This window comes from Amphiura filiformis, chromosome 11 (genome assembly GCF_039555335.1).
Source record: "Amphiura filiformis chromosome 11, Afil_fr2py, whole genome shotgun sequence".
NCBI classification, from domain to species: Eukaryota; Metazoa; Echinodermata; class Ophiuroidea; order Amphilepidida; family Amphiuridae; genus Amphiura; species Amphiura filiformis.
Window position 1 is genome coordinate 23,714,716 of NC_092638.1, and position 22,007 is coordinate 23,736,722.

A 22,007-nucleotide genomic window follows, 5' to 3' on the forward strand; every position below is an offset into this window, starting at 1 on the left:
CTGATCAGAGTAGGCAGAGGTGGCATATATTGGAGTAAAAATGACGCAAAGAAATGTTGTTATCGTATGCCTTTTCTTTTTATTATTTGGACTGCTGTTGGGTTCTTACATAGATTTGACGAGGCAGTTGGAGGGAGGATTTCATGGAATTTTCCCCGTATCAGGTAAGTAATCGGAGCAATGCAAAAACAGGTGTTATTTCACTTTTAAGTAACACTTTTAAGTGAAAGTAAATACAATATTAAAATAAACACTATTGTTTTATTATGATAATATAATCTAATATTTAACAATATAATGTTAAATATGATATAATGTTATAAAATGATATGTGATCACCTGGGGTGCACATGTAGAGCTATTTTATTTTGACGAGGGTGGGCGAGGGTTATGATTACGCTGTCTTTCCTATTCGGCGAGGATGACACCCGGGGGATGACAATTTTGACCTCCTCGTCTGTTTACAAACAAAGAGGTAGACAAAATACCGTTCTGCTTGTCCAAACACTGAAGTATCAGAAGGATGGTCCACAATAGCGTGATTCACGTAACATGAATAGGGATTAAAAAGCTGTCAAGTGCTTCTTTTGTCCAATTTGTCATCAAGATCTCATATGGAAACAGTTCAGACCCAGAACACGATCATGTCAGAAATAAATATTTTGTTCTGGGACTGATTATTCGGACCAGATGGCAGTGCGCCTTCATGAGAATAATATGTTGGAGTCTAAATTGTAAGTTATGATAAGGATAATGAACTGAGTGCAATGCATTCGTCAAGATAATCGCACGCGCCGTGGAGTTATTGCATTTAGCTTGAGAGCCGATAGGCTCGAAAGCTAAATGCAATAACTCCATGGCAAGTGCAATTATCTTGACGAATGCATTTGCACGAGTACATTATCCGTCATACACTTTGAGTGTAGGCCTATTAAAACAATAGGCAATATTAATTGCTGCATTCATTATATTAGTTTTAATATTAGGGAAAATATCTTACATTTTAAAAACACTGTCAGGACATTGACCAGCTACGTAGCATTTAACTGGTAAAGAAAATCAATCCATGTAATCAATGGTATCGATTGCGCCATACGTCATACTTAGGTAACTTATTCACGCATGGTTTAATTGACTTGACTTTATGTTGTGATCATTTAATATCGTGGTTTCGAACACAGAGAGCACTGAACCAGTTGGAAACGATCGATTTAGATGTCAGACTAGTACTACGGTGAATATCAACTGGACTTTATAGCTCTATAATTTGAACTACTTATATTAAAACACACGACATTGGGATTTAACAATTTGTTCAGTATTATCATAGGCCTTCAAACACATGTGTTTGAAGGCCTATGGCATTATAAAGCATGATCATGATATTATGCGCTAGTGTGTGTTTCCCGGGCCCGGCTATGTTATTTTAGATATAGGCCTACATGTATTTCATTTGTAAAATGCTGAATATTTTGCAACGGTGTCATCTTGTATAATTATGATCCACCTGTTTTTGGCCCTTTTTAATTAATAGAAGCTCGATTATTCTCATTTGATGTTTGATTTATTTGAGGTCATTAATCATAATTTATGACAATGATATTTGCAAGGGTGCAACTCTACTAGTCTTATTACAAGACTGCTCTATCCCAACCCTAAACCCTAATCCTAAACTCCGTAAACGAGGACTGGACTCAAGTCTAGCGAGTTGCACCTTATTCGGTAATTGTACACTATTATAGAACACCGTTTGTAACTATACCATTTTAACACCACAGAATGTATATTCGTAATTTTTTGTTGGTATATATATCGAACAGACAATTATATAGTTATGTGATCTCTGTGTCTAAAGCACCACCTAACTCTACTTTATGGTTATGTGAAAGTAGTATTTCTAGTATTTGAGCGTGCACGTATTATCTAGAATCTATTGTTTAGCGTGCAGGTTTTAGATAATGCATTGTTTAGCGTGCAGGTTTATATAATTTGGGCTGTGAAGGGTAGTTCGCGAAAATAATGCACGGGAGAAGAATACATAACGATGAATAGAAACGGGCACTAGAAGTGTATATAAATATAATAGAGTTTATTCCTTTATCATAATGTACATATTTCGTTTAATTAATAAGAGTATGAGTGTTAGCGTGAACCCACAGCAGTGAAGAGTGCTACTCCCATGATGCTTTGCGAGCGAAGCATATTATCAAATGAGCAGCAGGTGTGACGTCATCATTTTGATGTTGGTCGCCGGTCTGACATGATCGGATCGTTCTGTTCGTTCAGTCAACAATATGGCGTCGGTGTATACAGACTACAGCGTGTGTGCACCAGAGTTCAAGTCATGTAAAGTGTTGTATATCCACTGTGTGGAAAGACCGATTTTTCGTATCATCATGAGTAATTTCCCGGCCATTTATGTAAGAGCTAGACTTTGCCATGTCACATTCCCAAGCAACATGGCTGAGATACGTGGATGTTTTTTATGTTTGACGGGATCCGGGGCAGACTTGCCAGGGGACTGTTCCTTCGATGTCCCGGTATTGATCACCGTGAAGTCCAGCTGTCTTGCTTCGGTAAGTAACTATTGACATTGTAGTTTAATATTGCCATTGTTGAGAAAAATGCAGGTTTTTTTTTGTGTGATAAAGAACATATCAAACACGCCGTGTGTCATGTCATCCCCATCAACTCAACTTGATCGAGGCAAGCTCTTCGACTTCGTGAAGTTTCCGAATTTGGCACCTTTTCATACGACCGTGATATCGATTGAACATTCTGATTTGGAATTCTTCATTAAATGCAGATCTATTCATCTTCATTTGATTACGTGGCTATCGTGTGCTTTAATAAGAACCGGGATTTTCGAGGCAAAATCAAAATGACTAAAAATAATATCACTGACAGACACTGAACATGCTCATTGTCATTGACATGCATGCATGTGTTAAAGCTTTTAAGCTTACCTGAATCTAGTCATTTTGTTCTGGGACTGATCATTTGGACTTCAATCAAGGCTAGCTCTCATTCCTGAAGCTTTGTTTTCATCTTTTTCAGAAAGTAAATTTACTGACATCTACTCAACTATTGAGATGATCTACTCATGAAACTGTTTTTGGTGTGGAAGGATCAATGCCAATGGCCAAAATTGTCTACAACTCTACATAAATTAAATTGTTATTTCATGAAAAAAATCCCGGCCGAGTCGAGTACAGATTATTTTCTGTCTAAAAATTTTCCAGTCAGTTTATTTGATAGAGCTCCCAAAACGTCATCTGAATCCAGTGGCATAGTCCGCTCTGTTTCAGAGAGTGGGCAAACGGGGGATTTAAGAAAGAAAACCTTGTCGAAAATGGTAAAAAAAAAATGGGCTAGACTTGTCACAGTGGACGCTGTCCCGCTTTCCTCAGGGCTACGCCACTGTTTGGATTCTAATTTTTTTTGGCTTCAGATCCTTGCATTATTTGCAGGGCTGTTGTCGACAAGGCTATTGTTGACAATATTGTTGACAAAGCAAATTTCCCGATTCTTGTTGGAAAAAAATTCTTATGGCAAAAAACACTAGTCATTTTATTAGCGATAACATTGCCATAATTTTAACATGAAACAACTGCATCAGTTTTCTATTTACATTCGCAAGTGTTGCAGATAATCCCTCCATTCAATTTCAATAATTATTCTGCTGCTGTGTATATGGGGGGTAGTAATATTTTGATATAAATAAACAACATATAATGTGGTCTCTGAACTTGATATTTTGAATTTATTGACATAGCTTTGTCGGCAAACATCGATTTAACAATTGTCAACAATGAAATTACTACTCGACAACAGCCCTAAATTTTATTTGTGTCATGCATTGTGTTACACCCTGCTTGATAGACTGTCTATTTCTTCATTATTGAAATATTTAAATAATATTTTGAAAATATTGTTATTTTTTCTAAATGCAAGTGGTTTTTTTTTTGTCTCTTTTACAGATTCCATTGCCCCTTCCAGAAGGCGAAAAAAAACCCGGAAAAACCAGAGCAACAGGATGACAGCTTATATGAAACAACATGCATTTGGAAATGGGAACGGGTGGGCGATGTCCCAATCAGAATACAAGGACCAAAGAAAATAATTGGAATGCCCCCAGTAAATAAGGGGAGCAAACCAGACTGCAAAGGCTGCACATGTGCAGGAGTCGTCGACAGTGACAGAGGGGGCGACAAAGACAACAGTGACAAAGGAGGCGACAATGACAGAGGAGGTGACAATGACAGAGACGACAGTAACAGAGATGACAATGACAGAGGAGGTGATGATGACAGAGACAACAGTGACAGAGGAGGCAACAGTGACAGAGATGACAGTGACACAGGAGGCAACAGTGACAGAGATGACAGTGACACAGGAGGCAACAGTGACACAGGAGGCAACAGTGACACAGGCAACAGTGACACAGGAGACGACAGTGACACAGGAGGCGACAGTGACAGCCAAGGTGACAGTGACAGCCAAGGTGACAGTGACAGCCAAGGTGACAGTGACAGCCAAGGTGACAGTGACAGAGAAGATGACAGTGATGTAGGGGGCGACAGTGACAAAGACAATGAAGCAAAAGATGAAGGTGATGGAAGAGACAGTAATGATGGAGCAGACAACAATGATGACATTGAAGGAGGGGATGACAGGAAGATGACGATGGTGAAGAGACATTGTACGAGAGGAAATCAAAGTGATGGGAAGCCATTTTGAACAAAGATATCAAGATGCGCTTGAGGTGGTTGAAGGGGGTGGGCAAATCATAATCGCAATTACGTGTTTCCTTTGAACCAAATAACAATCAAGATAGGAACGCTATTAAAGTGGAGGTCCAGCAACAGCAGCAATGGAAGATTATTGGCTATATTCCAAAACGTAAGATACCAAAGATGACTTCTGCCATGAGGAAGAGGGAGATTAAAGAAGCAAAGATTTTAAAAAGGCCCCAAATTGAACTCCATCCTGCCTGCCCTCCAGGACTTACAGTATGGATTGTTGTTGTGAAAAAAAAAACATGGCAGGGGGATGATTGGAACAATCAATACAACAGTGATTTGTCTCATTTGTAACGAGTTACCACTGTACTGTTATAATACAAGTATACATTTTCGGAAGTAAAATTTAATGAATAATGAGGGATAGATATTAAAAAATATGGCTTGAAAAATATGAAAAAGTTAAATTTCAATTTTTAAATGTACTTTTTTTTTTAATTCCTCATGCAATTTCAGTGCACAATATCTTTTTAGAAAATGTATACTTTAATGTAATGTTTCAAATACTACATGTAGATGATAAATGCACCATTTTTCTGCAATTCACACATAATTAAATCAGTCAAGAAACAAAGATTTGATTTGTAATGTAAGTTTTTATCAAGAAATGCAATAATCACATCATTTTAGTTGGCAGTCCTAAATGTTTATTTAATTCTAATATTTTATGCTAAATAAGTTATGTCTCAAAGCCCATTACAGTTTCATATATAAATGCAGAATGTTTTCTATTATTTTTCTTGTCTGGAATTTTGAAGTTTTCTTCATATTTCTCACAATTTCATGATTTTAAGGCAAAAAAAATAAGAAATTAAAGGAAATAAACAATGAATTTGCCATTTCAGTTGAAATTGATGTCTAAAAAAACATGAATGTGCACGGAGACCTTAGAAACATAACTTTCTTAAGTCTTATCTGGCTTGAATTACAATTCAAAATATGGTACAATCAGAATCATATCGTGTTAGTGTAACTTGCATGCCATTCTGGTCCAATCACTCTTCAAACTGTATGTAGGATACACATGTTCATTGAAAACTGGAAATTAAAAAAGAAATTCTTGAAGGCCAACATTTTGTTTTTACAAAACAACTTGTTTTACAGGCCTGACCACCCCAGATTTTGCTTCTTGGGATTTTTTTAAGCTTAAGATTTGCTGAGTTTATTGATTTGGACAGAAAAAATTAAAAACATTTTCCAAATATGTTTGCAAAAATCATCAAATATTTTGCCAACTTTTTTTCAAGCCTTAGGAATTTTAGGATCATTTTTAGCCTATAAAATATAAATTTAAAAAAGAAAAATCTGACTATAAAATTTGTCATACCTTGTGACTTATGATGTGAGTGATGGGACCAGGCATGCAAAACAAAATACATGTTTTATGCAATAAAACAGCTACATTTGCATGTTAATACAACACCTTTACAACATACTTATACGGTACCATGTTCAATAGTCCAAACATTTACAATACAAGGTAGCAAGTATCCATTTGACGCAGAAAAACTCCTGAATTGTTTCTAATTATTGTCCCCAAAATTTTCAGAGATGTTTTTTTTCTCTTTAAATTTCATGCTTTTCTTTATTTTATTTTTTGGTCACATTTTAGTAGTTTGGTGGTTAGCACCAAGGGTGAAAGTAAGAGCTTTCCTATCAGACTCAGGTTGGGAAGAAAGTGAATCCTAATTCACCTTATTTAAGCTGCGACTGAGACTCGCTTTTAAAAACAGGACTCACTTTGGTGTTAATAACAGTCAGAATTAAATGGTCTAATATCCAAATTGCCTCCATTCAACAATAATACATTTGAAGCTCGAATTCTGACCACACAGCAGAAAAAAAAACATTTTGGATTACCATTTCCTGGCTATCTTAAACAAAGCCAAATCAAAAAGTCGCCACTAGTTCCATCTCCATTTAAGCAGAGTCTGAAGAGTTTATGGCAAAATAATTTATATAATAATTGTCTATACTTTCCTTCGAAGGTTGATACCAAATTTGATATCAAAAGTTTAATCACCGTGAGTATAAGAACCGTTGTTTGGAAATTTTTGCAATTTTGGCTGTGTTTATATAAGATTTATGGTAGGCTATATGGTTTAGGACAAAAGTGCAGCCTGGTCGTGATTTCTATTCTCAATGGGATAAGTAGGCAAGTAACGGTCCTGAAACAAGCACTGTAGTCCTTTTATTTTCACCCTTGGTTACCACCCAGAAAGTTTACAGAATGTTATATTGTAGCCACAACCATGACAATTTTGAGTCTTTTGTACTTAAAACTTGTATATAATCTATGCAGCTATATAATAATCATGTATTAAACGTCTTCATGAAGATTTGAAATTTAAAAATATAATTGCGCTTTATTCTTTCCTTGTGGTAATAAATGGTAGTCTGTAAACTCGCAAGGCTACATTCTCCTATAATTTCCCTGAGTATGAAAGAGCACAAGTATTACCCCATATTTCCTCTATTAAACGCCCTACATTTGTAGGAGCGTTGCATTCCAAAAGGGGGTGTCAATTGGAGGTCATTTTTTCACAGCAAAATGACAAACTATGAACTTGTAATGTAATCCCGGTTCACTTTTGTGTTTGCGATGGCATTTACGGAATTACCGATCATGTGTGGACCGTGGTAGACTTGCTTACGCAAGATTGCAAGGAAATTTCAGTATTTTATTTGCAAGGCCTTTTAAATTTATTTATTTTTGCGGGAAATTGATGGGGGCATTTAATAAAGGAAATACAGTATACAGTTCATGCACGGTAAAGTTTTAAGTGAATCTCATTAACATGTTACTCTCCATGACTATTTCTTTGGCCTTTCTTGTCTACTTTTCTTCAAAATTCACCAGCTCAGTCCTTCCATAAAACACAACACATCCTCAGTGATAACCTCTGCACATTGAACAGGAACCACCAAGCAAAACTATTGATAGTTTGAAGAGAATAGTTTGCACTATGGGGGACATTTTGTTAACAAAGAAGCATATACTAAAATGCAGAAAACCTTTGACGAGCGTGACTACCGTGATGTTGCAAATTTTGCGCTAACAACGCACAGTTCATTCATAAATTTCAACTCGGCAACAACAGATCGCCTCAGCAGCCAATCAGAGACAAGTGCGTGTAACGCAGTAAATACGCTGATGTATCCTTACAATACGCGCCGTCAAAGGTTTTCTGCATTTTAGTATAGTAAGTAGGTCACAAGTGATAGAACTGAATGGGAACATCTCGCTGTGTAACAATGTGCAAACTATTTTTGGGGGTTTAGCTAAAAAAATTCATAAAATTGATGATGTTTTCTGCTTTGACCTGTGTGGAACCCTTTTCGCTAAAAACTCCTGATTTTTAAATCCATATCGAGGGTTCAGAACCAGAAAGCCGTAACCCGCTATGACCAGCCGTAACCCGCTATGATGAGCATAAAGTTTTTCCTCCACAATGTCTTTTGTTTTCTACAGTGTATTGAATTTTGTCATGATTAATGGAGTGTATCTTCTACAGTGCCTTGAGACTGTATCATTTCGAGGGTACCGTGATTGTGACTTGCGGCTTTCTGGCTCTCAATCCTCGATATGACGCTTTACACCTACAATCAAGTTCTACCAACTGGTACCCGCTTTTGTTATTTGCTAGTTCACATGCAGCAGTTAATTTTGGGAGTTAAAGGCATAATGTACGATCTTATAGTATTAAGTACATTTTTTTCAAACATCGGGTCCTTGCCAACAGTGCGCAAAGACAAACAAAAGCAATACTGCGTCTCATCTGAAGCGTCTCGGTACTCGCATGCAGGTCGCATCAAGTGCATCTCTCAAATGCGCCTAATTTTTGCTCCACATGCCTGCCTGTATCGAGATGGCAGGCGAGTCCCGGTTCTCCTCTAATTCTGCGACTTAAAGTAGATAAATTAGCTACATGTATTTGAATTGGGCTTCAACTTGTAGCAGTGCTGGTGACCAAAAAACGGCATGGGTTTCTTCCAATTCACCTTGTAATTTTGGCTTAAATGTATAGAAACCTTTACTGACAGTTATTACTATATCATTTCAGCATGAAGGGCTCGGTCACCCACCTTTGCACAGTATTTTAAAACTTATTTTGAAGTATAATTTTGAATAAGAGAAATATGATATCCAATAACTTATATTGTTTGAAATTTGCGATATAACACAAATTTTATGGCAAATTCTTAAAAATTGACATTTTTGAAATTCATCAGTCATCTAAGTAATCTTTATAAATCTAATGTACTTAAAGTGTATGCAGCTGGTCGGAAAAGCTGATCATCATATGAAAATTTTTGCATTAAAGATATACATGTAGGCTCGGTCTCAGGTCCCACAAAAATACTGTGCAATTATGGGTGACTGAGCCCTGAAGAAATAACAATTTTGATGAAAATTGTACATGGCTTTACAAACTGGTACCATAATCAACCTAATCAGCAACCCAGGCACTTAAATCAGTTACTTTCACTGGTCTAGAATATTTTTCACATGTTCCTGGAACTGCTCAATTGGTACATCTGGAATGCCAACATCAAAGTTGTAAACGTCATCACGTATGGACCGCTTGTGTCTAGCTGGTAAATGGGAACGTCCTGGCACCATTATGGAGCAATCCTCCCTGGCTTTGTGCTTGAGGCGATGCAACCTCTGTTTTTTCTCACTTGGCTAGTCAAATGACCGTAGCTGCTCACCAAGACTGAAACGCTCGTTCAGTGTCCAATACCAAAAAGGCAGATCTGGATCAAGACGGTTACTGAATTCCCTGTAAAAAGAAGGTACAGTATAACTTGTAAGGAGCTATGGAATAAGTATCAGCGGGGGTTAAATTTCAAAACCATATGCCCAAAAAAATGCTTGCCCCCGCTTTCAGAGTGCCAACAATTGCACTAGCCTCTCAACCTGCCGTTATGGGTAAAAACCTGGACACACCTGATTCCACTAGTATATGTACCTGATTCTATACTTCTATTTCACAAAGTAACACATTTGTTTCATTTTGTTTATTTTAACCTACAAACATTAATTTCAGATAAGGCCTAAAAAAATTGTTTGATTGGTGTAAGATATTACAAACGAGGGTAGGTCGGTTGGCAATTTGTTTTTAAATTATTTTTTACACACATTTTAAGCTGTAAAATTGCGTATGATAAAGGCCTTTGGAACTTTTTTTCTTTCTTTTTTTTTAAAAATTTTTTAAAATTTTGTTAATTTTTGGCAAAAATAAGAAAATTCTAGGGTCGGTCCTATTTTTAAGGTCGGTCGGGTTACGCCAATCCAACAATCTTATTTTAAGGGCCAACTGTCCTGGTGTTGTTGAACGGGGTTAAGAAGATGGACTGAATTTGTTCATTTCATTTCATATAATCATGCCCGGGGGGGGTGCTCAGTACAAATGACCGTACGGGGACGTGCCGCAAATATGGGTAGCATTTTCGGCCTTTTGGTATATCAATGACCCCTTTTTCAAAGCCTATTTTGGTATATGAATTTTTTCGGAAAATAGCCCAATTTTTTTGGAAAATAGCCACAATTTTCAAAATTTTGCGAAAATTTGTAAAAACTAAGACAATTTGGGTTAAATTCGGCCGAAAATTTTGACTTTTGGAATATCAATGGGTCCAAATTTCTTGAAAAATTGGTATATTTATGGGTCCACTTCCAAATTCTCAGCGGCACGTCCCTACCAAAACCAAACTTGAGTACCCCCCAAAAAACAATTCTGCGTCTCATCTGAAGTTTCTTGGTATCATGTGCAGGTCTCATCAAGTGCATCTGTCAAATGCGCAAATCATCCATGTTGCACTTGCATGACAATGATTGCCTTGATCGCATTCCTATGGAACCCGAATACCCATGATTTTTGCCTGTATCAAGATGGCCGTCGAGTCCCGGTTCTCCTCTAATTTTGTGGTAGTATCTGAAATAAGCACTCAATTTTACAAGAGGAAGATAGGGTTTACATGCATTTCTTTTTTCCAAACCTACCAAATAAGCCTCTGCCAGCTGTATTTCCACTTCTTGTGTGTAGGGTGTTGGCCATGTTGTTTCCTGTGAGATAGGGAGAAAAAGCATTCCACATCATCGGTGGTGGAGCTCCTGGGATGCTCTGGCTGTTTACCTTCAGTGCGGCGCAACTCCTGACTATCGATGTTCCCAGTCACCCCAATGAAAGTTTCTCGGCTCAAGCCACACACGGTATCAAGCGGTCTGAAATTGAGTAAAAAAATGGGAGTACATACAAAAAAATTAATTTATATAGCGATTTTTTCAATGTGCTGTCTCATACCATCACTGTTATTATATCTGAAGGAGGCATCAGGTTTTTTATTATTTGACAGTAGAATCAACCCTGTTTAATGCATCTGGGCAATTTTCAGATTGCGTTGAGTCATGTTACTATACTAACAGTGTGAGTCAAACAGGGATGTACACTGTTCTAAACACCCAACCACAGGCAAGTGGTGGTGTGCTTTGCCTGAAGGGGTTGTCAGGGGATTGCAGGAGACAAGTACTAGTGGCCGTTTGACTGGCAAGAATAATTTAGAACTGTTTGTGAAATTATGTTGGCCACAAAAGTTTATAAAAATACCAACCCAACTGGCTGATGAAGATACACAATCTTAAATGTCAATATATACCTGTTTATGTCAACATGTGACAAATCACAGTCTTCGGACCACCATGGCGTCCATTCATGGAGGATGTAATCCCTAAGCCTCTCATTGGCGGCCTTCCTCTCTTCCTGACTCATTCCGCGGCCATCCGTAGCTTCGTGCCAGTCTGCGAATACTTGGACAAATTCCGCCTCAGTGAAATAATTCTTCTCTCTGAAGAAACTGGCCACGGAATGAGACAGGAACTCCTCGGAGTCCTTGACGGATTGCTTTCTTTTTCCAATGAGGGCGTAGTATGACATCCTGCCATCTTTCATTGCCTCGCTGAACCTTGAGAGAACAAGTTTTTCATTGCGCCCATCTCTGGTATGTTTGGTGATGCGCTTGTGCAAGTGGTTGTGGTCTTCCCTGTGGTGATGAACTTTCCCGGTGATTTCGTCCACCTCTGGAACGTACAAGTAATTGCGGAAATCCACACCACTTGCAACATACTCATTCAGCCTCTGCCTATAAGTGTATGTTGCCACAATCGTCTTCATTAATTCTGTAAGGTCTTCACGGCAATGTGGTCTCCACGTACTCATTTGGTATTCGTGGACACCTTCATCATTTGGCGGCACCAGCTGGCTTCTCACAATCTCCAATGCCGATCTCATAGTATTGCCCCCTTCAACCAGCCTGGCAATCTGGTCAATTATTGCTGCAGGCACTGCACTTTCTTTGTTAACCATCGGTGTACCATCAGCATTTTCTGTTAAAAGAAGAAACAGAGGTATGGTTAAAAGATAACATAAAGAGACATTTGCAGCTTGTTCAATTATTTAACACAAAAAACATCATTACTGAATTCTCTATCTTGCAAAGGCACACAACATTATTTATTTGTTGGCAAAAACAAATTGTACTAAGTTTATAGCTTCTTTCAAATATTTGTGTCCAGAATAAATCAATTAACCAGGGTTTGATTTACTTTGAAAAACGTGTATAGCAACTTTTTAGTAGCAAAGTCATTACTAAGGTGATGTTAATATGATATGTTTACTTTGTAAAATAAAAATTCTATACAAGCTCAAATTTGTCTAGCTGCTTGTCCAAAATGGGGAACATTTTTCTCCGCTACACCAGGTAAATTGAACGTGCAATTAACTGTTCAAAAGGTGCTCAATTACATTGGAATATCAAAGGGTAGATTATATATAGGAAAATGAATTATCAAACATTTCACGTATGTGATACGATCAAGCAAAATCAGTCGGAATTCAGAAATATTGATTTTGAGATATAGCTAAACTAAGGAAAAATTTCCTTTTGTTTATTGTTGTTTTTAATTGCTTATATCTTTGGAAGTGTTCAATTTCAATGGGTTTCCTGCAAAATGCAGCTTTGTAAATGCTTTTTACTATCCTATAAGGAACTGAAATTTAATATTTCCGAGTTCCGACTGATTTTGCTTGATCGCATCACATAAGAAATTAATATTTTGGATTTTCATAGTACGTAAAATACAATGATTTTTTACATGGTTAATTTCATGTTTTACAAAAGAAGCAGGTCATACCTCCAGTCTTGGTTAACATTTGGAGAAGTGTTTTCTGGCGCATCTGGTTGACTTGCTTCCTCACATTCGAGATAACTTGTGCGATATGCACTGGTCTCTTGGTGCCCTTTGCTCTGAGTGTAGCAAATTCTCCATCAGTGACAGTGCCTAGAAGTCAAATAAAGACATGAAATAATATTAAGGAGAATACTAAATATTGAAAAAGATTAATTACTGAATAATGTTAAAACATGAAGCATAAGAAAACATCAAAACGGCATTTGCACTGCACTTAATTACATATACAATGTATACACATTTCATCCACTAGATCTCTAATTTGTTATTCCACTGCAAAGTAATTTATTCAGCCCTCAATCTAGAACATTCTTATTATTATACAAGTAGATAACAAATCTGTAGTAATTTCAGAGGCATAGCATATCATAGGTGCATGGGATATGTTTGTAGGTGCAGATCCAGGGGTGGCTGCCTCACCCATTAAAAAGGGAGAAATGTTTATTGATGATTTTGAGCAAATCTTTCTAAATTTTCTGCCTCCACCAGAGCTGCTACGTGTAAATAAAGCCGCATTTGGATGAACTTCCATGAGGGGCTACTCCTTTCAAAAACTTTCATCTGCCCCTGCATCTGCCCCCACCAACAGACATAAAATTTGCCAATTCTTAATAAAATATAACAGGAATAAGAATGACAGGAGGGACACCTGGCATTTATATTTTTTTTTAATCAATCTTGATGTTCCAATAAGATAACTCATTTTTATATACAGATATAGCAACAAACATGAACATTTTTTAAAACTAGTACATACCAACACAGTTCAAGTTGCACTTCTTCATTTCTTTCTTCAGCTCATCTGTTATATCTCTCACATCCTCATCTTTCAGGGAGTGGTAAGGCAAGTATTGTACGGGAAGGGCATATGGCTTTTTGTTGCGCAGCTCGTCCGATAGCATCACAACCAGCACATGTGTGGCGACATGCCGTTTCTTGGCAAACAAGAAGCGCAAGTACTCCATATACTCATTCTCATGTCCCTTATGCACTACCTTTAGGTCACGTTTATTCTGTGCATTTAGGTAGTCTGCTTCTAACTTCTTTGATGTTTTAAGCAGGTTGCTGGTTTCTACTATGGTCCACGCCAGATCTTTGAGTTTTTCCTGTGATGTGGTCGGACTCTTAATTTTCTGTGCGTATTCCTTGAAAAGAAAAGACAATAAGGAACACATATGAGATATTTCAGTTGAAGGTAAACATGTTCTTAATATTAAAGGTAGGTGGTCAGAATTTGTACATATTCTGTTTTCTATCCTACTATTGTAACAATTTAATCCCAAATTTGAGTTTTGATACGAGAAGTGCAAATGTGTGTTACAAACCCACAATGATATGATACATAATTTCTGTGGTGATTACCACATTCTTTTTTGCACATCATGCACCTGGAGTAAAATATGAGATGTCTCTTGATAATCAATCTTAGGTTGGTCTTTGTATGTATGTGTGGAACATCGCCTGTGTGCATAGATCCTTGTCTAAAATAATATGCGCTGGATCATTAGCAGTACGCTTAATTTGTAAAAGTAATCAGGCAAAACATTTTAATTGACAAATTAAAGGAGTATTTTGTGGTCCTAGCATCCTGTATGATCAGTAATTTTCAGTAGCTATCCACAAAAAAACTTATTCTCAAAAATTTCAGTTATGTGTATTACAGTGCTCCATTGGTAACTGTGTTGTAATTTGATTCTGGTTTATTCAAATTTGATATTTTTTGTTAAATAAATTAATCTGCAAGAAATATTTTGTACATAAACAATATGTGTTCAGAGATTCCCATAAAAAATGCAACTTTTTTAAGAAAAGTGAGGGATGAGGCTCTGGATCACAAAATACTCCTTTATGGACACATACAGTGGTGCTGTGATGAGCTATCAGTAATTGAAGTATATGACAGTTCAAATTTTTCCATGGTACAACCTTTAAAAACATACCTTAGACACTGTATTCAAATATTTTAAAAGGAATGTGTTGTCATCTTCCAGATTGGCGAGATGAGCCGCTTTATCCACTCTCTTACTAGATGCCTGTTTCCTTCTCTTCTTATACTTGTCTTTCAAATCCTTCAAGCTCCCATCTAGCATATCAACATCACCATTCCACTCCTGTCTTTTAGACTCTTGTAATGCAGGCTATAATTTTATATCAAAGAAAACAATTTCTTAATTCAAATAGAGAGTAATTGTAGACAGGTTGAGTTTTTTTTTTATTTGTTTGTTGTTTTTTTGTTGGTTAATTTCTTATACACAGAAATTAAACATAGAAAAATGAATCTACTCAAACATAATACATGATAATTGATCATCGAACACATAAGTTGTGGGCCGTACATGTATTGGACATTAAGGAATTTGAACATTGGCATCAGAGTAGTTTTAAATCACTTTAGTATAACTGTTAACGCCTCTGATAATATGAATGCAAATCAGGTTTTTTTCCAGATACTGCTGATATAAATTCTGTATTGTCAGCATAATATAAATAATAATAATTTGTTCCATTTATGAGTTGAACCGGACATATTTTTAGGACACTATTTTGTTTTCTATTGTTATCCAATCTGTTTATGGTTTACATGTATATCTCTATTGCAGTATCACAAGCTACCCTCTGTTTAATTGGATCACATCATATTTATGACTCACCTTAATATCAGTACCATCAATCTTTATCCAAAAGTTGCCATCTGGACTTGCTTCTTTCAGCTTCTTCAGTGCTGCTTTCTACAATTTTATAAAGAAGTGAAGTGCTATTATTTACCATTTTATCATTCTTTATCTCTGCATTGTTTTTCAGAACTTTAATAATACTGGTATCAAGTGGGTTATGATAAAACATTTTATAAATATAATGTATAAACCTCATTTGAAGAGAGTAGCAAATTTCAAAACCTCCTTAAATTCTAAGAGCAAGGTTCATGTTTGAAAATATGTACCATCTATAATATACCAAATACTATTTGACAGAACTCATTGTTTAAAATTAGAACCTCTCATGCATTTCTAACTTACATGTTTGAAAATATGTACCATCTATAATATACCAAATACTATTTAACAGAACTCATTGTTTAAAATTAGAACCTCTCATGCATTTCTAACTTATACATGTATTACTACATGTATATGCATTGTTTTTAAATTTCACTTTGCTATATTACAATATATCATATGAAGTTATATGACTATTGGCATGGGGTCATCAATTACCAATGTCTTCTAATTCTTTTAAGATTAAATGTCTGTTTAACCAAAAGAACAAAATAATATCTAAGAATTTCACACACAAAACAAACCACAGCACAGATTATACATGTATGTTACTTGTATTAGCATACTATGTACATAAAAACATACTACAAATTAATAACAATACCTGAATAACTGGTTTTGTATTATATTCAGACTTTTCCAAATCTTGAGTCAGTGTCCGATGGGCAACTGATGCCACATTTACACGAGCCTGTAAAAGGAAATGAATGTAACAAAAAGTTAAGGCCATGATAAAAAGTTAACGCCATGATATTGACTATAATTTGACTTGAATACATGTAGATATACATGTACCAGTGGAATGTGTATAGATCATCAGTGATAAACCAGTTGCCAAACTTACCTTCATTGGATCTTTCATCTCATCGTCTTCCATGGTGAAGCCACTCCACATAGGTCCTCTGAAAAGTTTGACAAAGCGCTCCCCAAACTCGCACTCCATCATTTGGAGCCAGTGCCTGTAGTCCTTTGGTGTCCTTATCTGAAGCATATTAAAGGAAAGACTTGAAAGTGTCAAAATTATTTTGTTCAGTAAAACCATCGGAAATGAAATTTAAATTTACTAGGGGCTGTGCAATAATTATGAGCCCTGGGGAGGGTAAAATTGGGGGAGGCCAAGAAATTTTACGAGCCGAAGGGGGGGGCAAGCAATTTTGGCAAGCTGAGAGGGGGCAAGCGATTTTGGCACACATTCTTGGGCGTTTTTAAATAAAACGCTCTAAAAAGGCTTAGGAAAACATGTACGGAAACGCTTAAATATGCAAATGTTCCCGCTCGCTGCGCTCCCAACATGTATATACACCATTTAAAGTTTGCAAATTGGGATCCAAAAAATTTGGCAAGTGCAAGGGGGGGGGGCAAGCAATTTTTGGCGGGCCGAGGGGGGGGGGGGCAAGCCATTTTTGGCGAGCCGTTTGGAAATTTTACCACCCCCGGGGGCTCATAATTATTGCACAGCCCCTAAAACACATCCATTCACTTCCATGTAGTAGCCAATCAGAAAAGCACTGATGCACACTGCTTGGTTGCAGTGCAGTGCTTTCAAATGTGTTTACATCGAGTACGATTTGGATCATTTGAAATGTGGATGCATTCATATCTGCTCGTATAAAATAGGTTCAACCTGTGTATTATTATTTGCTCAAGAACTGAGAAAATAATGCATTTGCTCAGTCATGCTGTTTATTGCAGTCCCTGTCCATTTATGTCTTGTGCCACATTCTTATTCATAGGATACATCAACATATCAGCATGCATACATTATTTTGTCCAATTTCTCTATCAATAAATAATACACAGACCTTATTGTCTATAAGTAATCTACAAAATGTTATGAAAACAATACGTTAAGTAAACATTGAATGAAATTATCTGTAATAAATTCAATGAATTAAAGAATGATACATGTAGTTTAAGAATTAACAAGAATGGATTTGTGAGAATACATTTAATACATTTAATGTAACAAAATACAATGAAATTAATTAAAACAATTAACAAAAATTAAGATGTAACATGGCACTGGTTGACAAAAGTGTTTCTCTGTATGTGCAAGACAAATTATTTGTTGGTGTAAACAAGTGTGTTGCCCTCCAGGAGAATTGAATTACCATGAGTGGTACACAGTACTTTATTGAAGTTAGAACTTCAATACATTGCATGTATTTCCATTTGTTGGTATTATTTTGGTCATAATTTAGATGTTTACGTGCAAAATTTTTCTCCTCTTTTCATTGGCACCCAATAGTTACCGGATGGCAACACAACTTAATGACTGCCGATATGTTTGCCACTTTGTGTTTAAGAATTAAAAAGTGGTTGGGCCTGAAATTCACTTGGAAGTATAAACAGTATTTCTTGGTGCACATTTACATACAAACATATGTTGTCAGCCCTAGCCATTATGTTGAATGAACATGTTAATAAACAATTTTAATTGTTATAAAAAACAAATTATCTGGATGAACTTGGAACAATGGAATGCTGACCTTATTAAAATATTAAGCATAAACAAAGGTCTTTGTACATGTTTTACTTGTGCAATCTCATTACAATAATACATGCCTACATGGACAATCATATGCATATATGTAAGAAATCAGATGTGAAACAAAATCAATTTAGCAAATGTTCAAAGAAGAGTTGTTTTTAGAATTGTCATATTTTCACTTAAACGGTAAACTTAATAGACCGGCCCGCATTAATGCTATTTAATTTTTACTGTAAAAATGGTGAAATGTCAGTTTTGGGTATTTCAATAATGATATTGATCATATAGTCACATTGATAATCACAGGCATCTAATGGGTTTCCATAAATGTACGGTACTCTGATATGTTTCAGGGGTTGAGTTTTGAAAATAACAGTCGTGCGATTGTTAAGGCTGGTGTCTCGCACTCGCACACCTTAAAACTCAATCACTGATGCTTGCACATGATCAATAATAAGAGGTTATCATGAATTACCGTACATTTATTGTTAGTTGTTACATGAAATAATAACAAGAACATCAAGAACCAACTGTTAGTATCAGACAATTGTATAAATCACAACTGATCCTATACACAATGCAAAAAAATAATTGTGTATACACAATAAAAGAATAATTGTAGGCCCAATACAACAACAAGAAAGAGACAAAGAAAACAAAATGCTTGTATTTGGAATTGTTTTTCCCCCGAATAATTTTTGACTTTTTTATGATATGTATGGTGACCTATTAAAGAGACCAATTACTCCATCATCCATTTAAGTCTATTTTATTTAACTGTAAAATCAAAATCAAATTAAAAGAGAAAACAACTGGAATGGAATTAGTCAATTATGAAACAAATTACGATGTTTATAACTTTAAAAATGCATGCAGTTAATTGTCAAAATTTACGATCATGCAAGATGCAAGACTAATAAAACCAATTATGACAAACCCCACTGGTGTCTTTGCAGAAAAAGAAGTCCACTTGATACTGTATTAACCCAAAGGGCATGCGGTGGAAAGGCATGATGGGCTCGTTGTCTTCTCTGCTGCCGCCCAAGCAATAGGCAAACTTGTACATAACATTTGGCTTTTCAGCTTGTTGCAGTCGTACCATAGCATTTGCTGATAACTCAGCAAAATCTTTTGGATTACTTGTCACTCCCTTTCGTTCCGCCAATGCAAGGAACATTGCATTAGTTGCATCTGTCAATGTCTGTAAGTCCAAACTCTTTGAATACTCCTTAATAAAAGCAATGTTGTCTTCACACGGGAGTTTTTGTAAGAGCTCCAATGCAACAGCTTGTTCAGTTTGGCCAGCTCTTGCTGTTGGTGTTTGTGTCCCTTTTGACACAGGCAAATCTGTAGTGCCTAGTGCTACTCTCAACCTTTTGAGATTTGTAGTGTCCGGTGTTGGGGTGTTTGACTTTGTCAAAGGCGGATTTGTAGAGCCTAGTGTCGCTCTCAACCTTCTGCGATTTGGAGTGTCCGATGTTGGTCTTGTTGACGTTGAACGATTTGTAGACCCCGGTAATGTTCTCAATCTTTTCAGATTTGGAGTGTCCATTATTGGTGTGGTTGACTTTGATGTTGACAAATTTGTATTTGTAGATCCTTGTGCTGCTCTTGATCTTTTGAGACTTGCAGAGTCCGGTGTTGGTGTGGTTGATGTTGACAGCGAAGTTGTTTTTGGTTCAGGAAATCCTTGGTACGATGCCATACTCAACCCATATGCCTTCTCAGCTAATTCCACACCACCTGTTTCTACTGGGAAACTAGTTGCTAGTTTTTTGGTCACTCTGGACCTTATAGAGGATGCTAAAGGGGACATGACAAAATTTGCATTAGTTCATGCACTGCAAAAGCAAAACTAACATTATTCTTACAAAGACAAAACTGCGATACCACACTTAACATTTCTATATGTGATTTGTGATGTCATCTGTGATAATGCTTCACATGGTGACCCCGATGGGGACATTTTAAATTTTTAACTCCTATTAGAACTGTTTTCATGTTGTACTTGTGGCTTCAACATCAAATGTTACGAGCAAGATGATTGAAAAAATCAAGAAATAGTTTTCGTCTTTATTGAACAAAATAGGAAAATACAACATGTGAAGGGTTTTGACAGATCACATGAATATTTGCAGTACCATAGCCACACAGGTATAAGCTCACCTTCAGCTATAAGCCCACCACCTATTTTATAAACATTCTAGAAAGAATGGTGCACTCGGGCATAGCTAAAGCAATTTCTTAAAGTTCTTGGATCAAATCAATGCTTTGCTCTCACATTAAAGAACTAATATAGAAAAGATCAGTTAAAAAGTGCCATTCCACACTTAAAACATTCACATACTAGGGGAGGTCCCCTCTAGCTCTAAAAATCATTAGAATACAATAAGCATAATTGGCCTGCACATCTTACTTTTTATCATGAAAAACTATGTGTTTTGGGCCAAAATTATTTTGCAAGCACACTGGAACAAATAACAGAATACATCTTTATTTGGGGCTAAAAGAGTCTTGAAACAGAAATTTTTTGGGGAAAAAATGAAAAAATGTGAACCCCTCTCAATTTATTGGCTCTGCTGCCACAGCATATAGATGATAGAAATTTCCAGCACTATAGCTCTTCACTCGTTATAAGCCTACATCCCATTATTGGAGTGAAATAATCTATGTATAGGTGGATGGGCTTATACCTGTATGGTTATGGCAGATGGCACATATAACAAGATGCATTAGAAATTTATTACAAATCTTCTAAACTGAAATCCGCTTTAAAAAATGCACACTGAAATGTAACAAAAAATATTGACTGTATTACATGTAGGTGCATGCTGGTATGAAATTAACCACAGGCAAATTGAAATGTGAACCAAAGTGACTATTTTAACATAAAGCCGACCTGCCCCTGGTTTGATTTATACTATTTTAATAATTTTGGACCACTTGGACTTTTGTCTCCTCCGTGAATGTATTGACTAAAATGATCCAAGGTAAACATGGAATATCACAATGGGAATAACTATTATTTGAAATGATTCATCACTATTATATTGCTCTTCAACAGAATCACCTACACGTCCAAGCTAAAATCCAGTGAAAAGTAATTTATTGAAACAATGTGCACTATTTAACTTACGAGTTCTTATTGGCTTTCCTGATTTCATAGCAACAAAGTCAGCTGCTTCTTCCCAAAATGGATTGTTCAACTTCATACTAGGCCACTTCCCTCCACCACCAGCCCAGTATCGACCTGGCAAGGATATATGCTGCACCAGCGCTTCCATCTCCCTGTCGTCCCATCCTAACGATCCTTTTGGTTTGGTTTTGTGGGGTGACTTGGTTTTGACGGGTGACTTGGCAGGTGATAAGACCATATTTCGTAGACCATATTTGCGGATGACCTTTGCTGCTGCAGCATGCTTCAATATAATGGAAAAAAGCACAGTGGAAATAAGTAACTTCAATGACATCTTTTAGTACATGATATATAATCAGTGTTCGATTTTCATCTATTTTTTGTGTAGCAAAACTGCTACTCACTTTCAGATTTGAGTAGCAATTCCAAAATTGTAAGTAGCAATTATTTTGACTATATTTTATGGATTTTTTTGTATACCTTCTACCATCGCCAAAACATTCCTACTTTCAGGGGAATTTCTGCCATAACTGTATCTATCATCTTTTTT

The 22,007-nt window shown here is 36.4% G+C and overlaps 2 protein-coding genes across 2 annotated transcripts; one reads left to right on the forward strand and one right to left on the reverse strand.

The window, feature by feature from the left end:
- The first annotated feature begins 2,279 nt into the window (after positions 1-2,279).
- LOC140164588 (uncharacterized) lies at positions 2,280-5,632 on the forward strand. The gene is made up of 2 exons (XM_072187901.1): positions 2,280-2,576; positions 3,981-5,632. Exon 2 carries the CDS (start codon positions 4,129-4,131, stop codon positions 4,738-4,740), a length of 612 nt encoding a protein of 203 aa, XP_072044002.1. The 5' UTR covers positions 2,280-2,576; positions 3,981-4,128; the 3' UTR covers positions 4,741-5,632.
- Positions 5,633-8,335: 2,703 nt separating this feature from the next.
- LOC140164587 (uncharacterized) lies at positions 8,336-21,565 on the reverse strand. Its single transcript, XM_072187900.1, has 10 exons — positions 21,458-21,565; positions 16,675-16,812; positions 16,435-16,521; positions 15,705-15,782; positions 14,994-15,191; positions 13,811-14,198; positions 12,997-13,143; positions 11,463-12,189; positions 10,810-11,031; positions 8,336-9,586 (listed from the first exon to the last, which is right to left on the reverse strand). The coding sequence occupies exons 2-10, from the start codon at positions 16,774-16,776 to the stop codon at positions 9,490-9,492; spliced, it is 2,046 nt and encodes a 681-aa protein (XP_072044001.1). The 5' UTR covers positions 16,777-16,812; positions 21,458-21,565; the 3' UTR covers positions 8,336-9,489.
- Between the last annotated feature and the right edge of the window lie 442 nt (positions 21,566-22,007).